The sequence below is a fragment of the Fringilla coelebs genome (genome assembly GCF_963513975.1).
Source record: "Fringilla coelebs genome assembly, chromosome: 12".
Classification (NCBI taxonomy): Eukaryota; Metazoa; Chordata; class Aves; order Passeriformes; family Fringillidae; genus Fringilla; species Fringilla coelebs.
Window position 1 is genome coordinate 20,819,436 of NC_140038.1, and position 13,823 is coordinate 20,833,258.

General features: G+C 50.9%; 1 protein-coding gene across 1 annotated transcript in view; it reads left to right on the forward strand.

Annotated features, from left to right (window-relative positions):
* Positions 1-13,421, forward strand: part of SMAD6 (SMAD family member 6) — a 37,257-nt gene extending 23,836 nt beyond the window's left edge. Inside the window, exon 4 of the mRNA XM_084213597.1 lies at positions 12,718-13,421. Within this exon, the coding sequence (XP_084069723.1) occupies positions 12,718-13,259 (542 nt within the window). The 3' untranslated portion in view covers positions 13,260-13,421. The remainder of the gene's footprint in view (positions 1-12,717) is intronic.
* Positions 13,422-13,823: the final 402 nt, after the last annotated feature.

Here is a 13,823-nt window from a genome sequence, read left to right on the forward strand (position 1 = left end):
GGCTCCTCCTGGAGCAAACAGCCCTTCAAAATAACTCCAGTGGCGTAAGTGCCAGGAAAAACAGCGAAGCCAAAACCTTGTAAGCAAATAATTGGCCTTTTTGTGAGAGGGCTCCTCTTCAGCTCCAAGTTTGCAGATCAGAGCTGCTCTTTTCACGTTTTGTTTTGAGGTTTTGCAATTCTTCTCAAAGCAAACAGATCCAGTGTGTGCCAGATGGGTTTTAGTGATCCCAGAGTGCTGCTTCCAGGTGATTCCCCTGGGACACACAGAGCTTTTGGGTGGGAAGTTGGAGTTACTGGAGCTGAAATCTGGACCCCGGGTGCTGGGTGTTGGCCTGGAGGAGGTGGCCCTGAGCGGTGCCCTCAGGGTGTCCTGTCCCTGTCCCTGCTCCTGCAGGGATGGCTCCTGCAGGGCCCTTGGCCGGGGCTGTGGGAAGAGCTCGGCTTCCCCACGCAGCCCAGCCCAGCCTGCCTGAGTCACCCCGGGCAGGGAAAGGCTCAGCAGGTTGGGAAAAGCAGCTGGAAACTCCCTGCCTGCCCCAGGGCTCAGCCTTGCCCCAAAGCTGCACCCTCCAGGTGGGAAAACGGGGCCACGACCACCCTAAAGCAGCCATCCCAGAGGAGAGCCAGGAGAGCTCCTGGGGTGAGCCCTGTGCCCTCGGGGGTTTCTCTGGGGCACACGAGCCAGGAGCACAATTCCTGGCACTCCTGTGGCATCCCCAGGGCTCGTGCAGGGGAGCAGGTTGTGGTTAGAACACCCCAAGTGATGAAGTGTCACCCAGACCGAGCTGTTTCACAGCTCTGCAGCCATCTCAGCCTGGGTTTCAGCTGCTCAGCTCCCAGGGAAGGGGGTGGGAGGGGGGCTGCAGCCTCCCTGGGGTGTCCCTGAGCCCTCTTGGCTCTGAGGGATTTGCAGACACCATCACCCACCAGCGTCCAGGGTGCAGGGTTGGTAGGTCTGACACAGAGGATGCAGAGGTGGCAGAACATCCTGCTCCCTCTTCATCTCCCTGTGGAAAAACTCGTCTGAGTGACGACTGCAGACACTGAGGTGAGGTACAGGGGGAACAGGTACTTTTTTTGAAACTTCATTTTATTTTTTCCTTTGGAAATGCAGCCTCTCACAGCCATGCTGTCACAGTTAAAATAAGGTTTAAATTACAGGCCTGGCTGTGGCTTTTTCCCTTTCTTTCAGAATTTTTGCCAACTTGCAATTTATTTAATGAAATCCTGCTATTTCGTTTAAGGGGGATATTTTTTGCAGATGTTGATTTAACCCAGCTTTATAAAATATGTGAACTGTGCAGTTTCTTTCCTATTTTTACCAATTTAAATATTCTAGTGCAGGACTTGACAGAGTTTATAACACCAATATCTGTTTGTACTATGTAAGAGTGGGGTTGGACGATGAGGCTTCCACATCATCCACAGCCCCGTCAGAAACAGTGTGAAATGCTGCAATAATGGGCAAAAAATACCCAAAGTGGGAATTTGTGTGAGCTTTGTGAATGTATTTCTGGAAAATTATCCAACCCTGGTTTTACACCCAGTTATTCTTCAGGGTTTTTGCAGGGGGATTCTCTAAATCCATATGGATTCTTTATATGTGTGATATATATGGAATGAGGGGAAAAAAAATGGGTCTGGTTTAGGCTGGTGACAAGCTGCCTTTTTAATGTGTAATGCCTGGTGTTTCCCCCAGTATTCCTCACTTTATTTTTTAGAACAGATTTCCCCAGAGGGAGGGGAGGAATCTGATATTTCTCCTGCAGTGCTGAGCTGAGGGAGTGCAGTGTTGAACTCATTATCCCTAAGGATGCCTTCACGTGCTCCCTTAATCTCCCTGGCCTTGACGGACAAAGAGCCCGACCTGCTCCCCTTCCTCTCCTTCCCTTTTCCTCTCCATGGGAAGGTCATTTCTTTGGTGCTTCTTCTGCACTTTCTGAGTTCAGCCTTTGCTTTCAGCCCCACAACAGCTCGTGGAGGAGTTGCAGCCACAAGCCCTGCAGAGACCAATCCTGAAAAGATTATTTTTTTAGCTTGAAAATGCAGTTCCACTGGCTGTGTCCTTGCTGTAACTCACAGCACGGAGGGACAGGATATGGGGAATGGCTCCCACTGCCAGAGGGCAGGGTTAGATGGGATACTGGGGAGAAATTCTTCACTCTGAGCGTGGGCAGGCCCTGGCACAGGTGCCCAGAGCAGCTGGGGCTGCCCCTGGATCCCTGCAAGTGCCCAAGGCGAGGCTGGACACTGGGGCTGGAGCAGCCTGGGATGGTGGAAGGTGTCCCTGCCATGGCAGAGGGTGGAATGGGATGAGCTAAAAGGTCCCTTCCAACCCAAACCAGTCTGGGATTTTGTGGTAACTCACTAATCCTTTTCTCCTAGAATATCCCAAGGAAAGCTGGAGTTGTCTGGGATTCGTATTAGTGCAGCAGAACAGGATGTATTCCATGGAGTTCTCTGTGTATTTTGGCATTTTCCTATTTCCCCCCCCTCTTTTTTTTTTTTTTTAAGAATCTGTGGTTTGTAGAAATGAAAACAAGACCTTCTTGGCCAGGGAGGGTAATTGCTGTGAGTCACCTCCAGTCTCTGTGGGCAAGTACAGGGTGAGGAATTTGGGAGATGACACTGGGAGATGGGGACTTGCAGAGGTCTGGGCTGCAGTGATGCTCTCAGTGTTGTGGGTTTCATGCAAATACATTGATTTTCATCCCCCACCAATTTTCTTGCTCGTTTATCTGCACTTTAACAGGTTTTACAGCACTGTTCCAGGGAGTATAAAAATGTGACAATGGGACTCAATAATTTTAGAGTTACAGCTATAACAATTCTACAATTCTTAGAAAAGATTTGTTTGATCTTCAGGGATGGTCTTGTCCCAGGTTTGCAGAAATGGGTGCTCTGTGCATGCACTCTGGGCTGCTGGTTTTGGATTTGGCAGAAGAAGGGCCCCTCCATGGCTCACAGATGGCACAGGGGCTGTGTTTGTGACGCTCACGGTGCTGCAGATCCTGCTGGAGATGCCAGCACAGCATCCTCCCTGCTCCACTGTGCATGTCAGGGACCAACCCTGGGCCTTAAATCCCGAGTTGCTGAAGTCATTGTTTAGTCTTTGCTTGAAGTGGGAGTCAGAGCCCGTGGATGCTGGCCACGAGCAGTTGTGAGTGGACCAGCTGCCTGCTTGGAGCGAGGGCTGGGTGGCCCCAGCAGATGTTTACACACAATACATGGAGCAGCTATCAGAAAATCTGGCGTGTGGGGGTGCCCACGCAGCCCTGGGCACGTTGTAGGAGGGCAGGAACCATCCCTGTGCTCCCTTCCAGCTCTCCTGGTGGGATTCCTGCACCAGGCCCTTCTCATCCCTGCTCACCCCAATCCCATCCCAGCCCTTTCAATCCCTCCATCAGGCAGGAGCCCGCGACCTCCCCGTACAGGTTTAGCCTTTCAGCATGACCAGGTTGGCCAGCACACCAGAGGGATTTGTTTCCTTGCAAAGGCCAGGCTGGCACCCAAAATCCTTTAATTCCCTGTAAAACCCCAGCAAATCCTCTACGAGCGGGGACTTGCAGGAGCCGTGGGCGTTGTGACACGCGGTGGCAGCCCCGCAGCCCCGGCTCCCTCGCGAGGTGCCTGCGCAGACAGAGAGGCTCGGGAGAGCTTTATCAGGAGCAGGATCTTGGCTTCTGGCCAGGGAGAGCAAAGCCTGAATTCCCATTCTTCTCACAGCCCCTGTCTGCTTCCCATATATGTGAGGGCACTGATACCGTGCTGGGGAAAAGCACCTTCTTTTGGGGTTGCCGGGGAAGAATCATCAGATATGGGGAGGCTTCAGGTGGAGCCCTTTTGGAGACAGGGTTGGGTTGGAATAGAGAACCCACAGCTGGTCTGGGGTCTGGGATGAACCTTCTGGCACAGGGTTGGGTTGAGAGGCAGAGTTCCCAAGCTGAGGTCTCATGTCTGCCCAGCCCAGACTCTACACCCAGCCGGCCAAGGAAGAGCAAAGCAGCTCATTCCCAGGTTGGATGGAGAAAAGTATTTGTTGGGCTGCTGCTTGTGGCCCCCTCAAGGAGCCTCCTCTGTCACAGGTTGTTTTCCAGGTCGGGGATGGTTTCCAAAGTCCTTGATGGTTTCTCAGTCCTTGATACTCACACGGAGCCAACACTTGGTCTGCCCTCGAAGGTGTCGCTGTGGATGTGGAGTAATCAGGGTGGCCTTGGGTTTTTTCAGCCCTTTTGCTGCTCCTCACGTCACCTCTGGAAGACATCAGCTTGTTCTCAGGAGTAAATCCCACAGAGGTGTGAGGGCAGGGAGAGGCTCTTGCTCCAAAGGGAATGGCTGGGACTGGAGCGTGGTGCAGGGTCTCAAAATACTTCTGGTGATGGTGTTTTGTTTGGTATTGCTTTGGCTTTCCTCCCAGGGAAGCAGCTCCACTCATTTCTGGTTAGGAAACTAAAAATCTGCTGCAGCCACATCCTGCTCAGGGTCCTGTGTCCTGTGTGAGCTGCAAAGCCCAAATTTCCCATTTCCCTGGTGTTTTGGGAAGTGGATTTTCTGTGATCAGCTGGGACATCTGAAGGAGGCCTCATGAAGGGGAAGCTGAGCATTCTCCTCTGGAAATGGCAAATTTGGGTTGTTCCTGGAGGGAGCTGAGCTGTAATTTGGGGTTGGGCTGTGCAAGGAGGTGGTGATGGGCTGCCTGGCCTTTGCAGGACAGCCTTCCTGGTTTGGAGGAGCTCAGTGCCCATGGATTATCCAACAACTGGATGTAAAAAGCAGCCAGTGCTGGGTCAGTGGTCCTGCTGCTGCTGGGGACACCCTGATGTTCTTGGGAAGTGTGGGAAATGAGGAGGCTCAAGCAGCATCTCTGCAGCCTCCTCATGACATCTTCACCAACTCGGCCTCTGGCTTCAAAAACAGCTCCAGCACTCAGTGCCCCCTCCACCATGGGAGAAACCCCTTCCTTGGAGGTGTTTTCCTTCGTTAAGGATTGAGGATTAGTGCTGGTGTGAACCAGCAGGGTTTGGTTTGGTGCAGCCAAAGCTTCTGGCCCGTCCCCCTCCGCTGAGGAGATTCCCAGGCTGGGCTCCAGCGCCCAACGTGCTCTTCGCGAGCGGCGCGATGGAGGCGGGAAGGGGTGTTATTCCTGTTTCTCTTCTGAGGGACCTACTAATTAGTTTCTGCTTTTAAAAGGCTTTGAAGCGCTCAGCCGAAACTTCTCTGGGAACGAAAACTATGATTATTTATATTTATCCCATTTCCCAGTGCCCCGGCCCCACCGCGGGATGCGCCGCGGCTCCGGCCGCTGGGCGGATTATCCCGCTGCCCCAGGGGAGGCTGACAGCACCCACAGCTGCTCTGCCAAGCCAGAACGGCTTCCAAAGGCAGCTGGGAGCCCAGGAGATCCCATTGGGCCAGCCCAGTCCATGCCCATCCCACTGGGATGTGGCTGGGATTGCAGCCCCCGGATGGATGAGCAGCGGGAGCGGCGTGGGGAAAGGAGCCTTGGACATCACAGCTGTGGCTGGAAGGGAGTTCTGCCATCCTGTGATTTATGGGGTGATTTCTCCCAGATTCTCAGCGTTTTTCAGGCTCTGGGGGAACAAAAAAGGGACTGCGCACATGGTTGGGTGGAGGACCTGAAAATGTGCGAGTTCTCGATGTAAAAGTGGAAAAAAAGGGGGGGTTTCCCCCCATTTTTGTCCTGGCTTCCCTCACCCTGCTGCAGAGGGCACTTTTGGGAATGGACCTTCTCCCCTATGAGTGGAGCTGCTGTCTTGCCAGGAGCAGGCAGAAGAAAAAGCCAATCCCAACCAGACGATGCTCGGAAGATTTTCATCAAACCTCTGGATTTTACAGCAAATCAAACAGTGGGGACCTTCCCTCGCCCAGCCTTTCCCCTGTGCTTTTCACCAGCTCGTTTTTCTCCCCATTTTCCAGCTGGTTGGGGCACAGGGGTGGATGCTCACAGAGATGCCAAGCACGACCCCAGAATTTTGCTGGGTTTGGGTTTATCCAGGGCTGGTTTCCAAGAGGGCAGAAGTCCCAGGCAGGCTGTGGTTGATGACAGCTCTGATGTTTCAGAAGTTGCAGCCAGCGTGGGCGGTGACGTTCGGGGCTCCTTTTGAAGCTGTATTTACATTGTTGTGTTCCCTCGGACGTGCCAGGTGTAACGCAGGTACCTGGAGCTGGAACAGCCATGGATGTGCCTGAAAGCTCTGAGCAAGACAGGCTGAGGTTAATGGAGACTGTTGGACTCAGAAACGTTTTAAAAACATCACCTAAATCTCTGAAAACTTTGGCGTTCAGAAGGAACACATAAAAATGTCAGGGAAAAATACCCGAGTTGGGTTTTTCCAGTTTTCACCCTTGGCTGAAAAGCCCTTTCTAAAACAGGGGAGCTGGGGAGAAAAACAACGCAAAAATACCTTAAAATCATGTTCTGGATTGTGGATTTAATGGCCAGGGAAGGTCCATTAGAAGCAAACTCCTTGAGTTTAGCTTAAAAATAAGCTAACTGATGATGACTTCCAAATTTCCGGGCAGAACTAAACATGGCATGTGTTTTGCTTTGAAGGATATAAAAAAAATTAGCATGAGCTGATGATTTTGCAGAGTGGTTTCTTTTATGCAGAGAAAATTGTTTTCATCCTCATTCTTGGCATTGGCTGCTTGTCCTGTGTTGCTTTTGTTTCTTGGGCTGCCATGGAAATGTCCCCCTTTCCCCCCAGGCCTCTCCACACACCTCTTGCACCGGCTCTGGTGCTCGTCAGACCCTTTTTTTTGAACTAATTTAATTAATTAACCCAGCGCAAGTGTTCCTCGGAGTTAATCATCTCCTGGGTTAACAAATTAAATCTGCTGGAGGAGGAGGCTGGGGAGCAGCAGAGCTCTGCTCCAAGGGAAGGCCTGGAGGAAGAGGATGGTGGGCATGGCGGTGGGCAGGGCTCTTCTCAGCTGTCCTCCCGTGGTTTTTTGGGATAATTGAGCTGAACTGAGTCCATGGTTGCCCACCAGCACGAGGAACGTGCCTTGTGGGGGAGGAGGGGTTGGGACCCCACAGTGACAGTGCTGACACCAGATTATTGACGACATAAAATCACATTCTTGTTTTGCAGTTGAGATGGGAGCTGGGCTGAATCCGTACGTTCAGTGCAGTAAAGCAGAAGGCTGGGAGGGAGTTTGGTGCTGTGCAGCATGGGGAGGTGCAGCTGGCTGTCCCTGGGGCTGCCCTTGGCCATCGGCTGGGCAGCTGCTGAATGCTTCTCAGGGCCTCTGTGAACGAGGGAGAAGCTTTTCTTGGTGAAAGCTGGGACAGTAAAGGATCCTCTGTTGATGCTGGGCTTTAAGGAAAACGTCCAGGAGGAAAACCAGGGCTGCCCATCCTGCAGCTTGACAGAGTTTATAACACCAATATCTGTTTGTACCATGTAAGAGTGGGGTTGGACGATGAGGCTTCCACATCATCCACAGCCCCGTCAGAAACAGTGTGAAATGCTGCAATAATGGGCAAAAAATACCCAAAGTGGGAATTTGTGTGAGCTTTGTGAATGTATTTCTGGAAAATTATCCAACCCTGGTTTTACACCCAGTTATTCTTCAGGGTTTTTGCAGGGGGATTCTCTAAATGCTGCGATAATGGGCAAAAATTACCCACCTGCCTTTTCCCCTCAGGAGCCCGCTGTCCTCCTGTATCAGCAGCTTACCTGGAGAAACCAAGGAGCACTTGGGGAAGGGGACCGAACTCTCCTGTCCTCACCAGGATTTTCACCTGGAGAAGCTCCTCCCCAGCCTCCTGTGTCTGTTCCCTGCTGGGACTGGGACCTTGCCCTAAATACAACAGTGTGCCCAACACTGGGGTTCTCCCGTGGTGGCACCGAGACGGGGTCCCCAGCCAACCCCTCCGAGGTGTCCTTGGGTGCCACCCACGGCTCCTCTGAGGATGGGCAGCCAGGAGGGGCTGGTTTGTGTCCCCTGAGGGGGCCCCCGTGCTGGGGACAGCTCCAGCCTCTCCCCAGCCCAAGGGGCCGTGCCGGGGTTGGTGCTGGTGGCAGGGGGGCTCTGGGGGCACGGTGATGCATTCCAGCTGAAACTTGTAAGGCAGAGGTATTTTAAGTATATTGGCTTAAAGAAAATGGTTGTGAGCTTTGCTGGGGCAGATTGACAATTAATTTCTTTTCTTTTTTTTCCTTTTTTTTTTTTTTTTTTCCAGGGCCATAAAAATTCCATTTCTGCTGTGGAAAGTTTTAACCCCTTCCTTACCCTGGTGCTTGTTTCCAGGGGTATTAATGGGGGATTATTTTAACTGATGGCTCCCCAGTGAACTGTTAATAGATTTTGGGGAAATGTGTGTGTTCTTTGTGCTGGACTTTTTATCTGGACCGTGTTCACAGTGACCTGTGTATGGCTGTAACCTTCCTGCTTCTCCTCTCCTGTGTTTTGGGCAGTGTAAATATAGATCTGTGCTGTGGCAGAGGAGAGGAAAAAGACTGAGTATGGGTCTGATAGTCCAAAAGTGGAGTAAAAGTGAATGGAAAGGTGTTAAGGGAGGATGTAACTGAGCTCCATGGCCAGTGGAGTGTGAGGCTGCCCTGTGACTCAGGAGTACAGGAGGGAGGGACATGGAAATGGGGAGTGGGCTCTGTGGTGGGAGGACTTTTGAATATCCTGCTTCATTTCCAGGTTGCCCAGATGTGCGTTAAGTCCCCGTCACATCTGGAGAGTGCAGTGATTTATTTTTCATGTGCGTGGTCTTCCTATGGGCACCTCTTCAGTGTGTTTTGAGAAGTTCTTCCTTGCAGCCATGTATTGAGGGGGCCATTTGACCTGCTGGGAGGAGGTTTGGTGGCTTTGGAAAGGCCAAAGAGTGAATCAGAGCCGTTTGTTTCATGTGCTTCGTGATCTGCCCATGTTTTCCATCCTGCTTTCAAGTGCAACATCAAGCAGTGGGACTGTGCAGCGTTTTGTTTTGGAAAAAAGCATCTTTCTTTTCTCTTTTAAAGCACTCCTTTGAACTTTACTGGCGTAAAACGCTGTCAAATCACAAATAGTCTCAAACCTCAAGTTATTTTCTTTACCTCCACACTGCAGGGAGCGACAGCAGCAGTGCTGCTAACGCCGGGAGGATTTACAGTGTTTGCTCTCTGCATTTATTCCCAGAGCCAGATTCCTTTTGCTTGAGCCACGCAGGAGCCTTTTCCCTTTAAATTCTGGGTTGGATTCTCCTATCTTGTTCCTTTATCTCTAATTGTTTGAATTCACTTCAGGATGTGCTGTGAGGCATCACTTTGTGGAGGAGCAGTGGTGGAGGAAGGAGTAAACACGAGGCAGAGTTTCAGCCCCTCCATCTGATGGATGAAGGTGGCTTTGATGGAGGAGATAGCCCTGACGCCAGCCCCTCTGGAGCTGCTACAAGTTGTAGCTGCCTACAATGATAGTTGTTAAAAACCCCTCCTGTACCACTGCGGGACTCAAATATTTTCCTTTCTTCAAAAAGAACGCTAACAAGCCCGCCTCTGTTTCAGCAGAAGTGGGAGGGGGGAAAAAAACAGAACAAAAAGTGGATTTTCTTGTCTGTGCATAAAGGGCAGCATGGAAAAAAGAGGAGGGAAAAGTGGAATATTTATTTAAAAGGCAGAGGAGGAGGTGGTGGTGTGCCGGCCGCCCCTGCTCTCTGCAGAGTGGTAGTGGCTAATAGCTGGAGGCGAAACTAATACTTGGCAGGGGATGAGACACAGCACAGGCCCCCCTGATTTGGGGGCTTGCTGAAGTGCTTGTTTTATGTCAGGGCTGCGGGATGAGTTCATCTTTGCAGGAATTGGTTGAGTGCACTGGGAGATAAAAGGAGGGAGAGGAACCCAGCGCAGCACGGGGAGCGCTGGGAGAGGGACCCTGCGACAGCTTCCTGCGGGCAGAGGCTGCTCAGATGAGCCTTGAGCCGTCCCCTTCCAGGGGTTACTTCCCCGTGGGTTGCTTTTCTTGGATTTTAATGACTTTCCTCTCCCTTAGCCAGAAAAAGTGGGTTGAAAGGAAACTTATCCTTTCTTGAGGTGCAGTTACCTGAAACTCACGTCGTCACCTGCTTGAAGGAGCACAGGACTTCTCCAGGAGTGCTGTGAGCTGGCAGAGCTGGCACTGCCAGGCAGAGGCTGGGATGGCAGGGATGAGGAGCTCGCTGGCAGGGGGGTGCATTCATGGGTGGGTGGAGGGAAGTTCCTGCCTTAAGTTGCATGGAAATGCTTTTAATAAAGCTATTTCAAATGCATGTGAAAGTCATCTATGTTTTCATGGATGATTTTGCTTAGATATTTCCCAGTTCCCGGAAAGCAGAGATGGCACCAGGGCTGTTGGCATCTCCAGCAAAATATTTTTGTAGGATAGGCGCTGTTTTCCTCCAGCTTTACTTTCCCCCCCTTGTATATTAATTTGCATTAAACCATGAGAAACTCCTATTTAAATGTTTATTTCTGACTGTTCCCCTGATTAATGGAGCTGCTGGGGACACTGGAGGTTTGAAGTTGTCCCATCCTTAATCTGTAAGGGAAATGCAGGGGCTGAGCAGTAGTTTCTCAAAAATGTAATAACAAAACCAACATAGCTAATGGGCATGGAGGGCTTTGAGGAGGTTGGGAGGTTAAACAGATGCAGAGCTCAGTAATTGCTACCAGCCTCCAGCTCCGGCACATGAAAGGCCCTGAGCTGGTGTGTAGCCCCCAGAACACTTGAGTGGGACAACAGCAAAGTTCAGTGTTTGGGGAGAGCTTTGGGAAGGGATTGGGAGCATCTGTAGGATGTCCTGGGGGAAAAATGACTGTGGAAACTGGATGCTGTGGAAGATGGATGGGTCTCTTAGCAGCCTAGTTTAGTGGAAGTTGTCCCAGTTGATGGCAGAGGCAGACTGAGATGGTGTCCCCAGAAATGCGACCTGTGGTGGGTAAAGGGGAAGAGACTGAGATGGTTCCCCCAAAATGCGACCTGTGGTGGGTGAAGGGGCTGCTTCAGTCTGATGAGCATTGCCCACAGCAAAGGGCATCCTGCTGCCTGCCCCGTCCCCCCCGCCCCCACAGCCCGCCCCTTAAATTTGTATAGTTACAACTCCGGTTAAACTCCAACAAAGCCGCTTAATTCAAAGCTGGTTAATGGGGAGGGGAGCCCGCTCTCCTCCGGGGTAATTTGAGCCTGAAAAGAAGCGGGGCTGGAGGGCTGGGCCTGAAATCCGGTGTGTCAATGGGGGCTCTGGAGCAAAATAATGGCATCACCCCGCGGGCGAGTTAATGGGACATGATGGCACGGAGGCACCGGGGTCAGCAGGCCGCGGGCACGTGAGGGATTGTCAGGGAGCTTAATGCCGGCCACGGAGCGGCTGGCCCGGAGCAGAGCTCCTCGCTGGAAATTCCACGGCAGTTTTCCCTTAACCGGTGCGGTAGGAGCAGGAATGATGTTCAGCAAGTGGTTAATTTGCCCTCTTTGGGGCTCCTTCTTTTCCTGTCTTCCTTCTGGAGACGTCATAAATTCTGGAGGCATCATAGATTAAACAGATTTCTGGCAGCCTGCATCCCTCCCGTCTTCTCTGAGTGTAATTCCTAGAAAGAAGAGACGTCTCTCATTGTCTGGAGAGTTCCAGTGGGTTTTTAGAAGGACTTGTGTAGTTCATAGCAGCTACTCCCCCTTGGCATGAAACACTTCCTCAGATTTCATGTTCCCCGTGGGAACATCAGCGTCGCTGTCAGAGAATATTACACTGAGGAGACACCCGGCGGGTCACTCATCCAGGCACATCCTGGACATCCCCAGGGCTCAGCTCAGCACAAGCTGGGCTTGGAAGGTGGGGTTGCAGGGGTGCTGGGGAGCCACCAGGCTCAGGATACCAGGACAGTGTCTGTACTGGATCCTCTGGGAGGAACGCAAATATCCTGGGGACATGCAGGCCCAGCTGTGGATGCAGGGTTGGACACTGAATGGAGAGAGAGATGGGCTGAGCTCGTGGGAGATAGTGGCATCCTGTGGGCTCTCCAGCCTGGGCTTGAGCCACCAGTCTTGGTGGCATTTGATGTAATTGAAGACAGGATTTGTGTTGAGCACAAGCTTTGGGTTCAAGATGGACTTTGGGTTAAACAGAACTTTGGAGGTGAAAACAAATTTTGAGTTAAATACAAGTTTGGGTTGAATGCAAATAGGGGTTGAACGTGAAGTTTGTGTTGAACACAAGTTTTGGGTTAAGCACAGATTTTGGGCTGAGCATGAACTTCAGGTTAAATACAAGTTTGGGTTGAATATGGAGTTTGTGTTGAACACAGAGTTTGTGTTGAACACAAGTTTTAGGCTCAGCATGAACTTCAAGTTAAATTCCAGTTTTGGCTTGAGCACAAGTTTTGAGTTGAGTGTGAAATTTGTGGTGAACACAAGTTTTGGGTCAAGCACCATCTTTGGGTTGAACACAGATTTGGGAAAAGCATTAAATTTGTGTTGAACGCAAATCTGGGGTTGAACACCACTTTTGGGAAGACCATACCATCAAATTTGCGTTGAACACAAGTTTTGGGTCAAGCACCGTCTTTTGGTTGAACATGAGATTTTTGTTGGACGCAAGGGCTGGGCTGAGCACAGGTTCAAGTTCTCACTGAGCAGAGCTGAGGGGTGTGAGGAGCTGTTTCCCAGGCTCTATCCCTGCGGTTTCCAGGTGATCCCAGCACTCCTGACCCCCTCTCTGTCCCCACAGACGCCAGCACGTCGCCCGATGCCGTGAAGAGGAGCCATTGGTGCAACGTGGCCTACTGGGAGCACCGGACGCGCGTGGGCCGCCTCTACACAGTGTACGAACAGTCTGTCAGTATCTTCTACGACCTACCTCAAGGAAACGGCTTCTGCCTCGGACAGCTAAACCTGGACAACAGGAGCGAGACTGTGAGAAGGACTCGAAGTAAAATCGGCTACGGGATTTTACTGAGCAAGGAACCGGACGGGGTGTGGGCCTACAACCGCAGCGAGCATCCCATCTTCGTCAACTCCCCGACACTGGACATCCCCAACTGCAGGACTCTGATCGTGCGCAAGGTGATGCCGGGCTACTCCATCAAGGTGTTTGACTACGAGAAGTCCTGCCTGCTGCAGCACACGGCCGAGCTGGATTATGCAGACGGGCCCTACGACCCCAACAGCGTCCGGATCAGCTTCGCCAAGGGCTGGGGGCCCTGTTATTCCAGACAGTTCATCACGTCGTGTCCGTGTTGGCTGGAGATCTTACTCAGCAACAACCGGTAACCCTCCGAGGAAAGGAAAACATCAACAGCAGCAAAACACACACACACAAAAAGAAAAAAAAAAGAAAAAAAAAAAAAAAGACACAGACTATCCCAAATATCATCTACCTAGATTTAATATAAAGTTTTATATATTATATGAAAATATATATTATACTTGTAATTATGGAGTCATTTTTACAATGTAATTATTTATGTATGGTGCAATGTGTATATGGACAAAAAACAGAAAATGCACTTTGGCTTATATAATTCTTTCAATACAGATTTTTAAAAAAAAAGAAAAAAAACAACAAAAATTATACAGCAAAAATAGGAGAAAGCCCTAATTTTGATGTATGGTTTTTTGAAATATTATTAATACCCAGACAAAAAGCTAATACCAGTCACTCATTGATAATAAAGTATTCGCATTATGGGGGGGGATTTGTCTTTTTTCTTCCCCCCCCCCCCAGCTGAAGTTGGCAGCAGTCAGGGGGGTTCCAGAGGGCAGCTGCTGTCTCCCATCTCAGCCAGGACCCTGGAAAAGCAATAAATGAGTTGGAAGGCTGCACCTGGCTCCAAG